This window comes from Lolium rigidum, chromosome 3 (genome assembly GCF_022539505.1).
Source record: "Lolium rigidum isolate FL_2022 chromosome 3, APGP_CSIRO_Lrig_0.1, whole genome shotgun sequence".
NCBI lineage: Eukaryota > Viridiplantae > Streptophyta > Magnoliopsida > Poales > Poaceae > Lolium > Lolium rigidum.
In genome coordinates, this window is record NC_061510.1 from 276,558,128 (window position 1) to 276,575,563 (window position 17,436).

Genomic DNA, 17,436 nt, shown 5'->3' on the forward strand with positions numbered 1-17,436 from the left:
CGACCGCTTCAGAGGCTCCTGGCGTGGGCGGTCGAGGCATCTTGTCAAAGGCACGGGTCCATACTCGCGGCCATGAAGAACGGGAGGTCGAAGAGAAACTAGACATCACCCGCCTGCCGGAGAAGGGCTGCCGCTGGCGGAGAAGAAGAACAATGGGACGCGGGGAAAGAAAGGGGAAGCAATGGCACAGGCACAGGCGCGGGGAAAGAAAGGGGAAGCAATGGCACGGGCACGGGCGCGGGGCTGGCTCGGGCTCCCATTTTGCAACGGTCACCTGGGTAAGCTGTGGGTCCAGCGCGCTAACGTGGACAAGTTATGGGTCCCATGATGTCTGGATAAGTGGAGACGTGTCCACTGCGGGGCACCAACAGTGGCCCCACTTGCCAGCACCAACCAATGTCAACTAAACGGGATCCTCCGTCCGAGCTCCTTCTGCGGGCTTCAGACAAGGGATTGGGGAAAACTGAGGAAAAACTAAGGAGCTGGGGAAAACTGAGTACAACTAAGGACCCGAGGGCACGTAAATAGAAATCCCTATTAGATATGGGTGTAACTACACCCAAGAGTAGGAAGTATTTATCCTATATATATATGTATGTATGCTCGTAGTAGCTACCAACTCTATATGTATGGTCGTAGTTATACTTGAATGGAAAACATAAACCTTAGCCGAAGGAAACACCCTACGAAAACCCTAAATTTCCGTCGCAGCAGAAAAACAGCCCTTTTCTCTGCCGTGCCAGAGAAACGACCATAAGCAGGGTATTTACACGTGGAGCCCTTTAGTCCCGGTTTGTACTACGAACCGGGACTAAAGTTGCTCCAGACCGTGCTCTCTAGCGCCCCCGCGTGAAGGAACTTTTTTCCCGATTCTTAATACAACTAGGACTAAATGTTGGTCCTCTAGTCCCGCATTGGCAATCCCAGAAGGTCAACCGGGAATGCCCTCCCAAACCGGGACTACATGCCCGTTTTCTACTAGTGGTACTTCTATGATGGAAAGTCCTTATAAAGTGACTTTGTGATAGATATTTCCTTGCACTTTGCTAATTAGTAGTACAAAGAACATACAAAGTTCTTGAAGGCCACTGATGCGTCCAAAACTTGTCTATGACTATTTCAGTTTTGTTATACTACTTCCACTATTATATGCATTTAATATAGTTCCTTTAATGTTTTAATAGGTTATTTAGATGTTCCATTGAATCTCATTTATTTGCTATTAATCATGTAACGTTGAACATCCTTTGTGTCGTACTTTTGAGTTATAGGAACTTTTTGGACTACAATTATCTCTGAGAAAACCCCGAGTTCCTATTTTTTCTATGGGGAGGATACCCAGCACCGAAACTCAATGAGGGTCCCGAGTGATGAAACTTGTGGGCTCACGACATAGCGTAGTCCCTACCCTTGTCATGGAGCCCACATTCTACCAAATCTTCGACAGCCACCACCATTTGGCCAATGACTACGTCTTAACCTTAAACTCCATATATACCCTTTTGGTTTTTTGTATCACCGCACAAAGCCCGCGAGAGAACGAAGAGAAAGTACAGGCTATGCAGACCACCAGCAAAAGATAATTTGATAGGGAACCACCGATAGAATCGCCTATGGTTGCATATTCTTCTTTGTTGATCTCCATCATGAAGGGGCATAGTTTAACCCGTAGACCATCGATTTATGGAAGCTGCAGGTTGATCATATCCCTCTAGGTACTACTAATGTTTAGAAGAAATGAGCTATCGTACATGATTACATCATTGATTATGTAGTATTGATGATTGGTGCTTGTCTTAGGAGATGATCTATTGAGATGCAATCTTGATTTTTGTTTCTATTTGATATATTATAGTTGTTCTCCGTTCTTGATGTTAGAATTATCCACGTAGTCGATATAACATTAGAGGGAATGGTGTGCATTAGTTGGAGTGGATCTTGTAGTGCCATTACCTAAGTCAAAAAAATAGTTGACGCAAAGACATGTTCGTAACCTTCTTTATACACCCCACTAGGGATTAAAAATAAGGAAATAGTAAACACATGTACTTACTGTGGAGCGCAATGGCAGTCGAGGAGGACAACGTACTCGTCCTCCTCGAACTCTTCTTCCTCAGGACCGGCCCGATCTACGCCGTCCTCGTCGTACCGCTCGGCGCCCTACACCGTCCCTAATCGCGTGACGGAGGAGTCGGCGACACCCGTCAAACCGAGGCACGGCAGCAGCGGCAGCCGGCGCCAGCAAGAGAGGCGGGGCGGCGCCCTCCTCATCCCGAAGCCGGAGGTGAAGGAGGAGCCGGAGGAAGCGTCGCAGGCGGCGCAGCTGGCGGAGTACGAGCGGCAGCAGCGCCTCATCGCCAGCAGCGACGACCCCGAGGACTGCCTAGGGCTGCGAGCGGCGTACTTGGCGTCGCTCAACGACAAGGATGCCTGGAGGGGCGACCTCGAGACGGCGTTCGCCTTGTCCATCCGCGACTCCGACAAGCCGCTCGTGGACCTCACCGACGACGGCGAGGCAGGGCCAAGCGACCTGGTGAAGGACGAGCCCGTCGACGCGTCAAGCAGGAGGTCGTCACCGACGACATGTACATCTTCCATCAGTACTACGACACCTCCGGCCGCCGCAAGTACTTCTAGATTAGGTTTAGTTTAAATTTAGTCGAATCTCGTTCGAATCTATGTAATATATGCCAAGTTTGGATGAATTTAATCGAATCTCGCTTAAGTTCAAAATTTCCAAAATTTTGTTTGGGGGACGCGACTGGGGAGCGACATCCCCAAACGCGGCACGAACAAAACACGTCCCCCAAACGCTCAATCCGACGCCGTTTGGGGGACGGTTTGGGGGACGCGACTGGAGATGCTCTTAGCCACTAACATGAGCATTGGTAGGAGCTTACGTGAAGGAGAACCGAGTTGCAGCAAACGAGTGCTCAATGGTCTATTAGCCAAGGATTTGTGTGTTTTCCCTCCTATTATAGAAAATGAATTCAGTTTTACATGCCAAACAAATTTAGTGCAAGCCTAGCTACCTTGGTTGCAAGTAGAGGATGTGAAAAAATCGTAGCAGATTGCTCTGCATATCCAGCAGATAATCCTTATTTCCACATTGCTTAGCCTATATATGCTTTCAAGCACGTGCCAATTAATTTATGTAGCGGCCATGTGGCTTTCCAGGTTATTTGGTTGGTGTGCTCCCAACTTTAAAAATGACAATATAAGAAAGTCCATTAGACAAAAATAATAAATATCATTAATTTTTTCCTTAAAAATATTTTATTTTACCTAAAACATCAAGTAGCTTGCAATGCAGGAGGTAATTAGAGTAAAAAATATATTAGCACAGGATAAGAAATGAACACTTCATATTTTGTATCTAATTACTATAATGCCCTCAAATTTCCGAGGGCTGCCATGTTAGTTAATTGTAGCGTGTTATATCGTAGAAGTACATAGCATGCACTGCAAGTCTCAGCATCAAACAAAGCCCAAATGGAGAACACAAACATAATACATACACAAACACACCAACCATATCAATAATACTTTCGGACGAAAATATATAATACAATATAATAACCATGCTTAAAACACTTCCCTGCTGAGCCATGGCAATTTCCTTACGAATATAGGGTATTATACTCCCTTTATTCCCTTTATCAAGCACACCATATCCATATGAACTTCAGACCCGCATGTGCTTTGTAAGCACACACTTTGGGTATGACGTTTTTAGGAAACCTTTCACTTGTAGACTTCGAAGACAGCTCGTACTCCTAATTTCTTGACAATTTTATAGTCAGTGAACCCCGCTTTCACGAAGAGCTCACGCCAGTCATTTTCGTTACGCTGACGGCCTCTTGTGTACACAAGCATGGCCAAGTCCATCAGAAGCTGGGCCTCAAACATTATTGGTCCGAGAGAAGGTTCAACCACAATGTCTATGATGATCAACTTCCCTCCCTCCTCACGTGAAGGAATGGCACTCCTACACTGAGACAAGATCTTGACGCAATCCTCGTCGCTCCAGTGATGCAGCACAAGCTACACACAAAAAATGAGAACAATTAATTATCTTCTAAATTTTGCAAATTAATGCATTTTTTGGGTAATAATCAGACATGGTAATATATAGTTCCCATTGGTCTACAATGTATATGCCATACCTTGAGCATCACGGCCTGAGACTTTGGGACGGTGTGGAACAAGTCACCAGCAACATAGTTGACGACGCCATCCGACTGAACTTTGTCGATCACCTTGGGAAGGTCCAGCACGGTGCACTTGACGTGCGGATGGGCCTTGGTGATGGCCCTCGCCGTCGTCCCATCGCCGCCGCAACAGTCGGTGAGAGACTCAAGCCCGTTGAAGAGGCCATGGCACTCTCGCATGATCGCGCCGATCCCCAGGTTGTCGTGGGCGGCCAAAGCTTCATTGACTAGAGCGTCGAGATCCTTGTCTAGGAGCGCCGTGCTCTCGTCTAAGAGCGCCGCGCCGTGCACGTCCTCGAACGGCGATGGCACCGGCCCCACGACCTCTTTCTTGAACCAGTTGGCTAGCCCCAGCGCGGCCTCAGTGTAGTGCGGCGATGTCACGGCCAGAACGAAGGATGTCTGGATGTGGTGATCGTCGGCGACGACGCCATCAACTAGGATCTGGGACAGTGGGTTCAGGCGGAAGAGCTCCACCTCGGAGTCGTTACCGCCGGCTGCAAATACACCTGAGGTGACCAGCACACGCATTAGGCGGCCGAGGAATGGTTGTTTACTTGGGGGCAGGGACAACGCAGTCAGCAGGTCGGGCAGCGAGGTGACCCCGCCAAGGTTGTGGATGGCAGTTGGGATGCCGAGCTGGACGGCGCAGCGGAGCCCCATGGACGCGAGGTAGTAGAGGCTGTGTCGCCACAGGTCAGCCTGTGCCTGCAGCAGCTCAGCATCCGTGGGAACCTCGATAGTCGGGGCCTGGGGGGCCATTGCTCTCTTCTCTAGTATCTGTCTCGGCTACGGATGCTCTCTTTTTGGCGCTGATCAGCTTGTGACTGATCTATGTGCTGCATTCGAGGGTTTAAATAGAGTGCTCAGCGGAGTAGTATTGTTTATTAACTTGGTGTTCAGCAGCTATATACTTAATTAATGTCTCGTGGAAGGCGAGGTAGTTAAACAAATTGTCAGTGAATGGATTGTGTAGCATCTTTCTCGTGGAAGGCGAGGTACTTAAACAAATTGTCAGTGTTTGGAAGAGCAAGTACTATAAGTGCTAGTATTATACTACCTCCGTTTTAAGGAATAAGACGCACGTATTTTAAAACGAACTTTGATCATAAAAATTGAGCAACAAAATCTTGAAAACACTTTATATTATATGTAATTAGTATCACTGGATTCGTATTGAAAACACTTTTTAATGATACTAATTTCATACAAATAATCTTTATCTATTTAAAATAATTCTTGGTCAAACAAAAAGTATGTAAAACGAGGGCGTCTTATTCCTTCAAACGGAGGTAGTAGGTAGTATCATGCATGCTAGCCCACAAAAATGATGATGTGCCATGCAATTAAGGACGAGAGATAGAATTAGACTAGTCACAATGCATAGTATCATATAGAAGTATCATGCGTATGATACTACTACATGTTACTATCTCCACAATGCATGGTATCATATACTGGTATCATAGTCTCCATATATTAATTGTTTTGTAGAATCCTCAATGCAAATATGTGTACAAGATTTACTTGACATTATTTTTTCTAGTATTATGTGCTATGATACGGTATCTACCTATGATACTAGTACACTCTCTCATCCTTAATTGCACGGCCACATCAGCATTTTGCATGCATGAAATGCATGATACTACCTATGATACTCCCATTGTGGGTAGTCTTAGAGTAACATAGGTGGATACTGTATCATAGGCTCATAGCGCACGTTACGAGAAAAGTAAATGCCAAATTGATCTTATACGTAGATTTACATTGAAATTCTACAAAATAATAAATTTAGAAGTTTACGATACTACTCTATAATACCGCCCACTATAGAGATAGTATCATAGACAAGTATCATATGGATGATACTAGTATAGTATGATACTATGCACTATGAGTAGCCTTAAATCCTTGTTAGCTGGCTATAAAGATTAAAATAGTATACTATTTCTTAGTTGGAGGAGAGAGATGAGGAGAGAGAAGGAGAGTGGACTCTTATGCAATAGCCAGCTCTAGCACGTGCACCTAGACATTTTGTGAGAGTGAAAGATAGATCATAAATTACTAATGTACATTTTTATAGCTTATTATTGCATATGTTGACTCTAAGTTGGCTTCGTGCGGCAGTACATGGCACCATCCCGCAGTTAGAGGCAGTGGTGGGCTACCTCAGGAGTTCCGGCTGTTGGAGATATGCCCAAGAGGCAATAATAAAGTGGTTATTATAATATCTTTGTGTTTATGATAAATGTTTGCATACCATACTATAATTGTATTAACCGAAACATTGATACATGTGTGTTATGTAAACAACAAGGAGTCCCTAGTAAGCCTCTTGTATAACTAGCTTGTTGATTAATGGATGATCATGGTTTCGTGATCATGAACATTGGATGTTATTAATAACAAGGTTATGTCATTGGTTGAATGATATAATGGACACACACCCAAATGAGCGTAGCATAAGATCAAGTCATTAAGTTCAATTTGCTATAAGCTTTCAATACATAGTTGCATTAGTCCTTCGACCATGAGATCATGTAAATCACTTACACCGGAAGGGTACTTTGATTACATCAAACGCCATTGCGTAAATGGGTGGTTATAAAGATGGGATTAAGTATTTGGAAAGTGTGAGTTGAGGCATATGGATCAATAGTGGGATTTGTCCATCCTGATGACGGATAGATATACTCCGGGCCCTCTCGGTGGAATGTCATCTGATTAGCTTGCAAGCATATGAATAGTTCATAAGAGATTACATACCACGGTACTGAGTAAAGAGTACTTGTCGGTAACGAGGTTGAACAAGGTATGGAGATACCGATGATCAAACCTCGGACAAGTAAAATATCGTGTGACAAAGGGAATTGGCATCGTATGTAAATGGTTCAATCGATCACTAAAGTCATCGTTGAATATGTGGGAGCCATTATGGATCTCCAGATCCCGCTATTGGTTATTGCTCGGAGAGGAGTCTCGACCATGTCTGCATAGTTCGCGAACCGTAGGGTGACACGCTTAAGGTTCCATGTCGCATAAGTAGATTTGAATATGGTATGGAGACGAAGTTTGTTCGGAGTCTCGGATGTGATCCAGGATGTCACGAGGAGGTCCGGAATAGTCCGGAGAATAAGATTCATATAAGGGAAGTTGATTTCTGGGTTTCGAAAATGTTCGGGATTTTTTCGGTGTTTGACTGGAAGGTTCTAGAAGGTTCCGGAGGGGTCCACCATGGGGCCCACGACCTAGGAGGCCTAGCATGGGCCGAGGGGATGCTCCCTGGCCTAATGGGCCAGGGGCACATGCCCCCCAAGGCCCAGGCCGGCCAACCCCCTAGGGTTTCCCTGGGGGGGATCAACTTGGGGGAGGGGAAAGCCCTCTCCCCCCTTTGGCCGCCGCCCCCCTAACCCTAGATGGGAAGGGGGGCCACCCTGGCCGGCTGGCCCCCTATATAAAGAGGGGAGGGGGTGGCCGGCCACCACCCCCCATCATTGCCTCCTCCTCTGGCCGCCTCTCCCTCCACCATACGCTGCTCCGGCTTAGGCGAAGCCCTGCAGTTTTCTTCCTCCACTACCACCACCACGCCGTCGTGCTGCTGGAACTTGGAGGAGATCTACCACACCTCCGCTGCCCGCTGGAACGGGAGAGGAAGGAGTTTCATCGACACCGTACGCGCGACCGAGTACGGAAATGCTGCCGGATTGGGAGCACCGGGGACGATCGTCTACACCAACAACGAGATTAATCTCGTAGGCTTTGGAATCTTCGAGGGTTAGTCTCATCTCAATCTCGTTGCTTCGATCTTGTAGATTAGATCTTGGGTGTTCCATAGATTAGATCTGTTGGTTTTATTCGTCTTGCGGTAGGAAATTTTTTGTTTTCTATGCAACGAACCCCATCAGTGGTATCAGAGCCATGTCTATGCATAGATCTGTTGCACGAGTAGAACACAATGGTTTTGTGGGCGGTGATGCTTTTGTTGCTTTAGTTTGTGTACTTTGCTTCTTGCGGGATGGTGGGATGAAGCGGCCCGGGCTAACTTTACATGACCGCGTCTCATGAGACTTGCTCCACGCTTGACATGCAACTTGTATTGCATAAGTGGCTTTGCGGGTGTCTGTCTCTCCCACCATAGTGAAGATTGCAATTTGCACTTCTATTGTCAACACTAGTATCACCGTTGTGGTTCATGTTTGTAGGTAGATTGGATCTTACTCGAAAACTCTAAACCACGTAAAAAATGCAAACCAAATTAGAGGCGTCTAACTTGTTTTTGCAGGGTTTGGTGATGTGATATGGCCATAATGTGATGATGATTATATTTGATGTATGAGATGTTCATTGTTGTATTATGGCAACCGGCAGGAGCCTAATGGTTGTCTTTAATTTTTGTTAAAGACCTGCGTGTCTAATCATCATGTAATAGCTTTATTTCAAGTAGTTGTTATAGTAGCTATAAGTGATGGACAACCATGAAGCGGCGCCACTGACCTTGACGCCATGCTAGTGATGATGGAGATCATGTCCGTGCTTTGAAGATGGAGATCAAAAGCACAAGAAGAAAGGCCATGTCATATCACACATTATGAATTCAATGTGATGTTAATCCTTTTATGCATATTATTTTGCTTAGATCGCGACGGTAGCATTATAAGATGATCCCTCTCACTAAATATCAAGATAATAAAGTGTTCATCCTTAGTATGCACCGTTGCTAAGACTTGTCGTTCGAAGCATCTCGTGATGATCGGGTGTGATAGACTCTACATGTGCATACAACGGGTGCAAGCCAGTTTTTGCACACGCGGATACTAAGGTTGCCTTGACGAGCCTAGCATGTACAGACATGGTCTCGGAACACGGGATACCGAAAGGTAGAGCATGAGTCATATGAATGATATGATGAACACCTTGAGTGTTCGCCTTTGAAGCTACATCTTTTCTCGTGAAGATCGGACTTGGTGTAGTGGATTTGGTTCGTGTAATCACTAAACAATGCGAGGGATATTGTTTTAAGTGGGAGTTCACCTAGTTAATTTAAGAATTAAAATTGAACTCAATTTATCATAAACTTAGTCTAAACTCTTTGCAAATATGTTGTAGATCATGGCGTCCCCCTCCATCAATTTTAACCAGTTCCTAGAGAAAGAAAAGCTTAAGAGCAACGGTAGCAACTTCACCGACTGGGTTCCGCCATGTGAGGATTTTCCTCAGTGGTGGAAATCTGCAATATGTGCTCGAAGCACCGCTGGGTTCCCCACCACCTCCTGTAGTATCTGAGGACGTAAAGAATGTTTGGGGACTTGGGTCATTCGGTACTCTCAAGTTCAGTGTGCCATCATGTGCAGTCTGGAAGCCGATCTTCAAAAACATTTTGAGCACCACGATCCGTATGAGCTGGTCAATGAGCTGAAAGCTATTTTTGAAACTCATGCGGCCGTGGAACGCTACGAAGCATCGAAACACTTCTTCAGTTGCATGATGGAAGAGGGCAGCTCCATTAGTGAGCACATGCTCGCTATGTCCGGGCATGCGAAGAAACTCAGTGACTTGGGGATAGTGATTCCTAACAAGCTGGGGATTAATCGTGTCCTCAAATCACTGCCACCTAGTTACAAGAACTTTGTGATGAACTACAATATGCAGAACATGAACAAAGAGTTACCTGAACTCTTCTCCATGCTGAAATCTGCTGAGATTGAGATACGTAAAGAGCACCAAGTGTTGATGGTCAACAAGACCACCGAGTTTCAAAAACATGGCAAGCCTAACAACAAGGGCAACTTCAAGAAGGGCGGCAAGAAAGCTGTCGCGCCTCCTGAGAAGCCTAAGGCTGGCCCTAAGCCTGATGCTGTGTGCTATTACTGCAAGGAGAAGGGGCACTGGAAGCGTAATTGCTCCAAATACTTGGTTGATCTGAAGAGCGGCCTTATCAAGAAGAAAGGTATATTTGATATACATGTTATTGATGTCTATCTTACTGGTTCTCGTAGTAGTGCCTGGGTATTTGATACTGGTTCGGTTGCTCACATTTGTAACTCGAAACAGGAACTGCGGAATAAACGAAGCCTGGCAAGGGACGAGGTGACGATGCGCGTTGGAAATGGATCCAAGGTCGATGTGATCGCCGTCGGCACGCTCCCTCTACATCTACCTTCGGGATTAGTTTTAAACCTCAATAATTGTTATTTGGTACCTGCGTTGAGCATGAACATTATATCTGGATCTTGTTTAATGCAAGACGGTTATTCGTTTAAGTCTGAGAATAATGGTTGTTCGATTTATATGAGTAATGTCTTTTATGGCCATGCACCTGAGATGAATGGTTTATTCTTGTTAAATCTCAATAGTAGTGATACACATGTTCATAACATTGATGCTAAGCGAATTAAATTGAATGATAATTCTACTTACATGTGGCACTGTCGTCTTGGTCATATTGGAGTGAAGCGCATGAAGAAACTCCATTCCGATGGACTTCTTGAGTCACTTGACTTTGAGTCACTTGATAGATGCGAAGCATGTCTAATGGGTAAAATGACTAGGACTCCATTTTCTGGTACAATGGAGCGAGCTACAAACTTATTGGAAATCATACATACCGATGTGTGCGGACCAATGAGTGTAGCATCGCGCGGTGGTTATCGTTATGTTCTAACCTTCACGGATGATCTGAGTAGATATGGGTATATTTACTTTATGAAACATAAGTCCGAAACTTTCGAGAAGTTTAAGGAATTACAAAGTGAAGTAGAAAATCAACGTAACAAGAATATTAAGTTTCTGCGTTCTGATCGCGGAGGCGAATATCTGAGTTATGAGTTTGGCATGCATTTAAAGAAATGCGGAATACTTTCACAGTTGACACCGCCGGGAACACCACAGCGCAATGGTGTGTCCGAACGTCGTAATCGAACTCTCTTAGATATGGTTCGTTCTATGATGTCTCTTACTGGTTTGCCTTTATCGTTTTGGGGTTATGCATTAGAGACAGCTGCATTCACTTTAAATAGGGCACCTTCTAAATCCGTTGAAACGACACCGTATGAATTATGGTTTGGAAAGAAACCTAAGTCTGTCGTTCCTTAAAGTTTGGGGTTGCGAAGCTTATGTAAAGAAGTTACAACCCGACAAGCTAGAACCCAAAGCGGAGAAATGCGTCTTCATAGGATACCCTAAAGAAACAATTGGGTATACTTTCTATCACAGATCCGAAGGCAAAATCTTTGTTGCCAAGAACGGATCCTTTCTTGAGAAGGAGTTTCTCACTAAAGAAGTGACTGGAAGAAAAATAGAACTCGACGAGGTTATTGAACCTTCTCTCATAGATCAGAGTAGCGCAGTGCCGGAAGATGTTCCCGCGCAGCCTGCACCGATAGGAGAGGAAGCGAATGATCATGATCATGAAACTTCGAACGAGGAAGCTACTGAACCTCGCAGATCGACGAGGGAGCGTACCACTCCTGATTGGTATGATCCCTGTCTAAATGTCATGATTGTGGACAACAATGATGAGGACCCTGCGATGTATGAAGAAGCAATGGTGAGCCCAGATTCCAACAAATGGCAAGAAGCCATGAAATCCGAAATGGGATCCATGTATGATAACAAAGTATGGACTTTGGTAGACTTACTCGATAGCCGCAAGGCTGTCGAGAATAAATGGATCTTCAAGAGAAAAACAGATGTTGATGGTAATATTACTGTCTATAAAGCTCGACTTGTCGCAAAGGGTTTCCGACAAATTCAAGGAGTTGACTACGATGAGACTTTCTCACTTGTAGCGAAGCTAAAGTCTGTGAGGATTTTGTTAGCAATAGCTGCATTTTTCGATTATGAGATTTGGCAGATGGATGTCAAAACGACGTTCCTTAATGGTGACATTGAGGAAGAGTTGTATATGGTACAACCCAAAGGTTTTGTCGATCCTCAAAATGCTGACAAGGTATGCAAACTTCAGCGTTCCATTTATGGACTGAAGCAAGCATCCCGGAGTTGGAACCTACTCTTTGATAGGGTGATCAAAGACATCGGTTTTATACGGACTCATAGTGAGGCCTGTATTTACAAGAAAGTTAGTGGGATCTCTGTAGCGTTCCTGATATTATATGTGGATGACATATTATTGATTGGGAATGATATAGAACTATTAAGCAGCGTTAAAGGTTATTTGAATAAGTCTTTTTCAATGACAGACCTTGGTGAAGCAGCGTACATTTTAGGCATCAAGATTTATAGAGATAGATCAAGATGCATAATAGGCCTTTCACAGAGTACATACCTGGACAAGATTCTAAAGAAGTTTAGAATGGATGAAAGCAAGAAAGGGTTCTTGCCTATGTTGCCAGGTAAGGTCTTGAGTAAGACTCAAGGTCCAGCTACGGCAGATGAAAGAGAGAGGATGAGCAAGATCCCCTATGCTTCGGCAGTAGGCTCTCTCATGTATGCCATGTTGTGTACTAGACCGGATATCGCACATGTTGTTAGCTTGACCAGCAGATATCAAAGTGATCCAGGAATGGAACACTGGACAGCGGTCAAGAATATCCTAAAGTACTTGAAAAGGACTAAGGATATGTTTCTTTGTTATGGCGGTGACCAAGAGCTCGTTGTAACCAGTTACACCGATGCAAGTTGGAACACCGATCCTGATGACTCTAAGTCTCAGTCTAGGTACATGTTTATATTGAATGGTGTGGCGATGAAGCCGGAGCAGTTCCAAGCAAGTGCACGGTGGCGAAATCTTCAACAGAATCTGAATATATAGCGGCTTCAGAGGCTTCATCGGAAGCGGTATGGATGAAGAGGTCCATTGTTGAGCTTGGTGTGGTTCCTAGTGCATTGGACCCGTTAGTCATTTATTGTGACAACACGGGTGCCATCGCCAATGCAAAGGAACCAAGGTCACACAAGAAGCTAAAGCATATCAAGCTGCGTTTCCATTCGATTCGCGAGTACATCGAAGATGGTGAAGTAGAGATTTGCAAAGTACACACGGATCTGAATGTTGCAGATCCGTTGACTAAAGCTCTCCCAAGGGCAAAGCATGACCAACACCAGAATGCCATGGGTGTTAGGTACCTTACAATGTAATCTAGATTATTGACTCTAGTGCAAGTGGGAGACTGTTGGAGATATGGCCAAGAGGCAATAATAAAGTGGTTATTATAATATCTTTGTGTTTATGATAAATGTTTGCATACCATGCTATAATTGTATTAACTGAAACATTGATACATGTGTGTTATGTAAACAACAAGGAGTCCCTAGTAAGCCTCTTGTATAACTAGCTTGTTGATTAATGGATGATCATGGTTTCGTGATCACGAACATTGGATGTTATTAATAACAAGGTTATGTCATTGGTTGAATGATATAATGGACACACACCCAAATGAGCGTAGCATAAGATCAAGTCATTAAGTTCAATTTGCTATAAGCTTTCAATACATAGTTGCCTTAGTCCTTCGACCATGAGATCATGTAAATCACTTACACCGGAAGAGTACTTTGATTACATCAAACGCCATTGCGTAAATGGGTGGTTATAAAGATGGGATTAAGTATTTGGAAAGTGTGCGTTGAGGCATATGGATCAATAGTGGGATTTGTCCATCCTGATGACGGATAGATATACTCTGGGCCCTCTCGGTGGAATGTCATCTAATTAGCTTGCAAGCATATGAATAGTTCATAAGAGATCACATACCACGGTACGAGTAAAGAGTACTTGTCGGTAACGAGGTTGAACAAGGTATGGAGATACCGATGATCAAACCTCGGACAAGTAAAATATCGTGTAACAAAGGGAATTGGCATCGTATGTAAATGGTTCAATCGATCACTAAAGTCATCGTTGAATATGTGGGAGCCATTATGGATCTCCAGATCCCGCTATTGGTTATTGCTCGGAGAGGAGTCTCGACCATGTCTGCATAGTTCGCGAACCGTAGGGTGACGCGCTTAAGGTTCGATGTCGCATAAGTAGATTTGAATATGGTATGGAGACGAAGTTTGTTCGGAGTCTCGGATGTGATCCAGGATGTCACGAGGGGGTCCGGAATAGTCCGGAGAATAAGATTCATATAAGGGAAGTTGATTTCTGGGTTTCGGAAATGTTCGGGATTTTTTCGGTGTTTGACTGGAAGGTTCTAGAAGGTTCCGGAGGGGTCCACCATGGGGCCCACGACCTAGGAGGCCTAGCATGGGCCGAGGGGATGCTTCCTGGCCTAATGGGCCAGGGGCACATGCCCCCCAAGGCCCAGGCCGGCCAACCCCCTAGGGTTTCCCTGGGGGGATCAACTTGGGGGAGGGGAAAGCCCTCTCCCCCCCTTTGGCCGCCGCCCCCCCTAACCCTAGATGGGAAGGGGGGCCACCCTGGCCGGCTGGCCCCCTATATAAAGAGGGGAGGGGGTGGCCGGCCACCACCCCCATCATTGCCTCCTCCTCTGGCCGCCTCTCCCTCCACCATACACTGCTCCGGCTTAGGCGAAGCCCTGCAGTTTTCTTCCTCCACTACCACCACCACGCCGTCGTGCTGTTGGAACTTGGAGGAGATCTACCACACCTCCGCTGCCCGCTGGAACGGGAGAGGAAGGAGTTTCATCGACACCGTACGCGCGACCGAGTACGGAAGTGCTGCCGGATTGCAGCACCGGGGACGATCGTCTACACCAACAACGAGATTAATCTCGTACGCTTTGGAATCTTTGAGGGTTAGTCTCATCTCAATCTCGTTGCTTCGATCTTGTAGATTAGATCTTGGGTGTTCCATAGATTAGATCTGTTGGTTTTATTCGTCTTGCGGTAGGAAAAATTTTGTTTTCTATGCAACAAACCCCATCACCGGCCTCATCTTTTCGGTTGATTGTATCCCGCTGTCGCGTATGTGCACATCGACCACCGGAGTTCGCGTGATTCGGGCCTTACTATCTCTCCGCTGGGTCCAACTTCGAAGTGAAATCCCTAGAGGGTGCTCCTCCGTGGCCGACGACCGTGGCGCGTCAGGTACTCAGGGCATCTCCAATCGGGCGACCTAAACCGCGCCCGCGCGTCCGGATGGGTCGAGCCGGACAAAAACGCGGCCCAGCGCGCGGACCCATCCCTAAAACGGATGGCCGCGGCGTCCGGGACGACCCAAACCCGGCCCAAATCTGGGACGATTTTGCGTGACCGCGGACGCCGAATGCTGGCCGCTCGCGTCCTCCCCTTGTCCGCCCCTGGCTCGCCTGTCTGTCTCCCAAAACAGAAACCCCCCTCGCAGATATCTCCCGCCGCTCCGCCGCCAGCCAAGGACCGGCGATATGTGAGCGGCGTCGACGCCGGCCACCGTCGTCGAGACGCCGGCAAGCGGGGCGGAAGCATAGGTCGCGGCCCCGCGCTGCTTTCGCCGCTTCGTAGCAGAGTCGGAGGACGCCATCGCCGTCCCCGACGCTGTTGTCCTCTCACCGTCGCGAGACCTCCCGCCATTAGCAGTTGCGCCGTTGCCGCCGGAGGTGAGCTCTCGTGCACCGTGTTTCCAGACCGCAAGTCGGCCGGGACGGCCATTGCCTGCAGGCCTCCGCCTGGGAGGTGTTCGATGAAATGGATGATCTAAAATTTGTCCCTTTTCATCTGTAGATCATGGTGGACAGCGACGACGACTACTTCTTCAAGAACTTCATCGACACGTCGTCCGACGAGGACTCCGACGACGAATTTTTCACGGATGCTGCGTTGATCATCCACGAGCACATTGTCTCGCAGATCCCCGTGCACCGGGGGTCCTTGCCGGGGCGCGCGGCCGCCTTGGACCGCAAAAGAGAACGCGGCCACGACCAGCTCTTCACCGACTACTTCCAACCCAAGGCATTGTTCACGTCGGCCCTGTTTCGCCGGCGTTTTCGGATGTCCAGGCCGTTGTTCCGCCGGATAATGGACGGCGTCAGAAATGCACGGCAGCGAGTAGGATGCTCGCATATGGCGTTGCCGGTGATTTCATAGATGAGTACACGCGCATGAGTGAGTCTACCGGCTTGGAAGCGATGTACATGTTCTGCAGAGCAGTGATAGGTTCGTTCGGAGAACAGTACCTCCGGCAACCTACTGCAGAGGACACAGCTCGTATGTTGTCAATCAACGCTTCCAGGGGGTTTCCTGGGATGCTTGGCAGCATAGACTGCATGCACTGGGAGTGGATGAACTGCCCCTTTGGTTGGCAGGGGGCATACAGCGGTCATTCTGAGGGGTGCACAGTCATTCTTGAAGCTGTTGCTTCACAGGATACATGGATTTGGCACTCATTCTTCGGAATGACTGGCTCGCACAATGACATCAATGTGCTGCAGCGCTCTCCGGTGTTTGATAGGCTAGCGTACGGTCAGTCCCCTGATGTGGATTTTGAGATCAATGGCCACCACTACAACAAGGGGTACTACCTTGTTGATGGTATCTATCCACCTTGGGCTACACTCGTGAAGACAATCCGAAAACCCAACTCAGAGCAGGAGGCAAGGTTTGCCAAATAGCAAGAGGCTGCCCGGAAAGATGTCGAGCGGGCGTTTGGCATCCTCCAAGCTCGTTGGGCTATCGTCAGACACCCTGCCAGAGCCTGTGATGTGCAAACTCTGTGGGAGGTGATGACCGCTTGTGTAATCATGCATAACATGATTGTTGAGATAGAGCGGGATGATTCACTCTTTGATAATGACTGGGAGGGCCAGGGAGAGTTGGTTACTCCTCAAGGTGGTCCGGCATCATTCCAGGACATTCTTCATGCACACCATGAAATTCGAGATCTAGCTGTACACAACCAGCTGCAGGCTGATTTGATCGAGCACATGTGGCAGCATGTAGGCAACAATACTGCAAACACCAATGATGATGGAAATCCCGAAGCCTAAAGCATTTGAAACGTTTTTACATTTTATTTGAATAATACTTTATCATTGATTACGTGGACAATGTACTGTGTAATAAATTTTGAGCATTTGAACCATTTTCTATAATTTATTTGACGTTTATAGTCAATTTACAAGCAAAAACATACAATACGGGAGCGCGACCCATTTCTGCAGCATTGGGCGCACCGCGCGACCCAAACGGACGCGCGGACGCGGGGCTCCGTCCGCGTGTCCGCTCGACCATCCAAACGGCCCAAAACGGACGGCCCAGCGCGTCCGTTTGAGTCGCGCGGTTAGAGATGCCCTCGGGTCCTCCCTCAGTGTGGTGGCCGTCGCCG

The 17,436-nt window shown here is 46.7% G+C and overlaps 1 protein-coding gene across 1 annotated transcript; it reads right to left on the reverse strand.

Annotated features, from left to right (window-relative positions):
* Positions 1-3,744: 3,744 nt before the first annotated feature.
* Positions 3,745-12,864, reverse strand: LOC124703445 (probable O-methyltransferase 2). Its single transcript, XM_047235657.1, has 3 exons — positions 12,849-12,864; positions 4,167-4,975; positions 3,745-4,044 (listed from the first exon to the last, which is right to left on the reverse strand). Exons 2-3 carry the CDS (start codon positions 4,971-4,973, stop codon positions 3,745-3,747), a joined length of 1,107 nt encoding a protein of 368 aa, XP_047091613.1. The 5' UTR covers positions 4,974-4,975; positions 12,849-12,864.
* Between the last annotated feature and the right edge of the window lie 4,572 nt (positions 12,865-17,436).

Excerpts from the sequence above, each read along its gene's own strand:
- LOC124703445 (XM_047235657.1), bottom strand. The coding sequence starts at position 4,973 with ATGGCCCCCCAGGCCCCGACTATCGAGGTTCCCACGGATGCTGAGCTG. Across the intron at positions 4,045-4,166 it reads CTCAGGCCGTGATGCTCAAG|CTTGTGCTGCATCACTGGAG; the intron begins GTATGGCATATA and ends TTTTGTGTGTAG.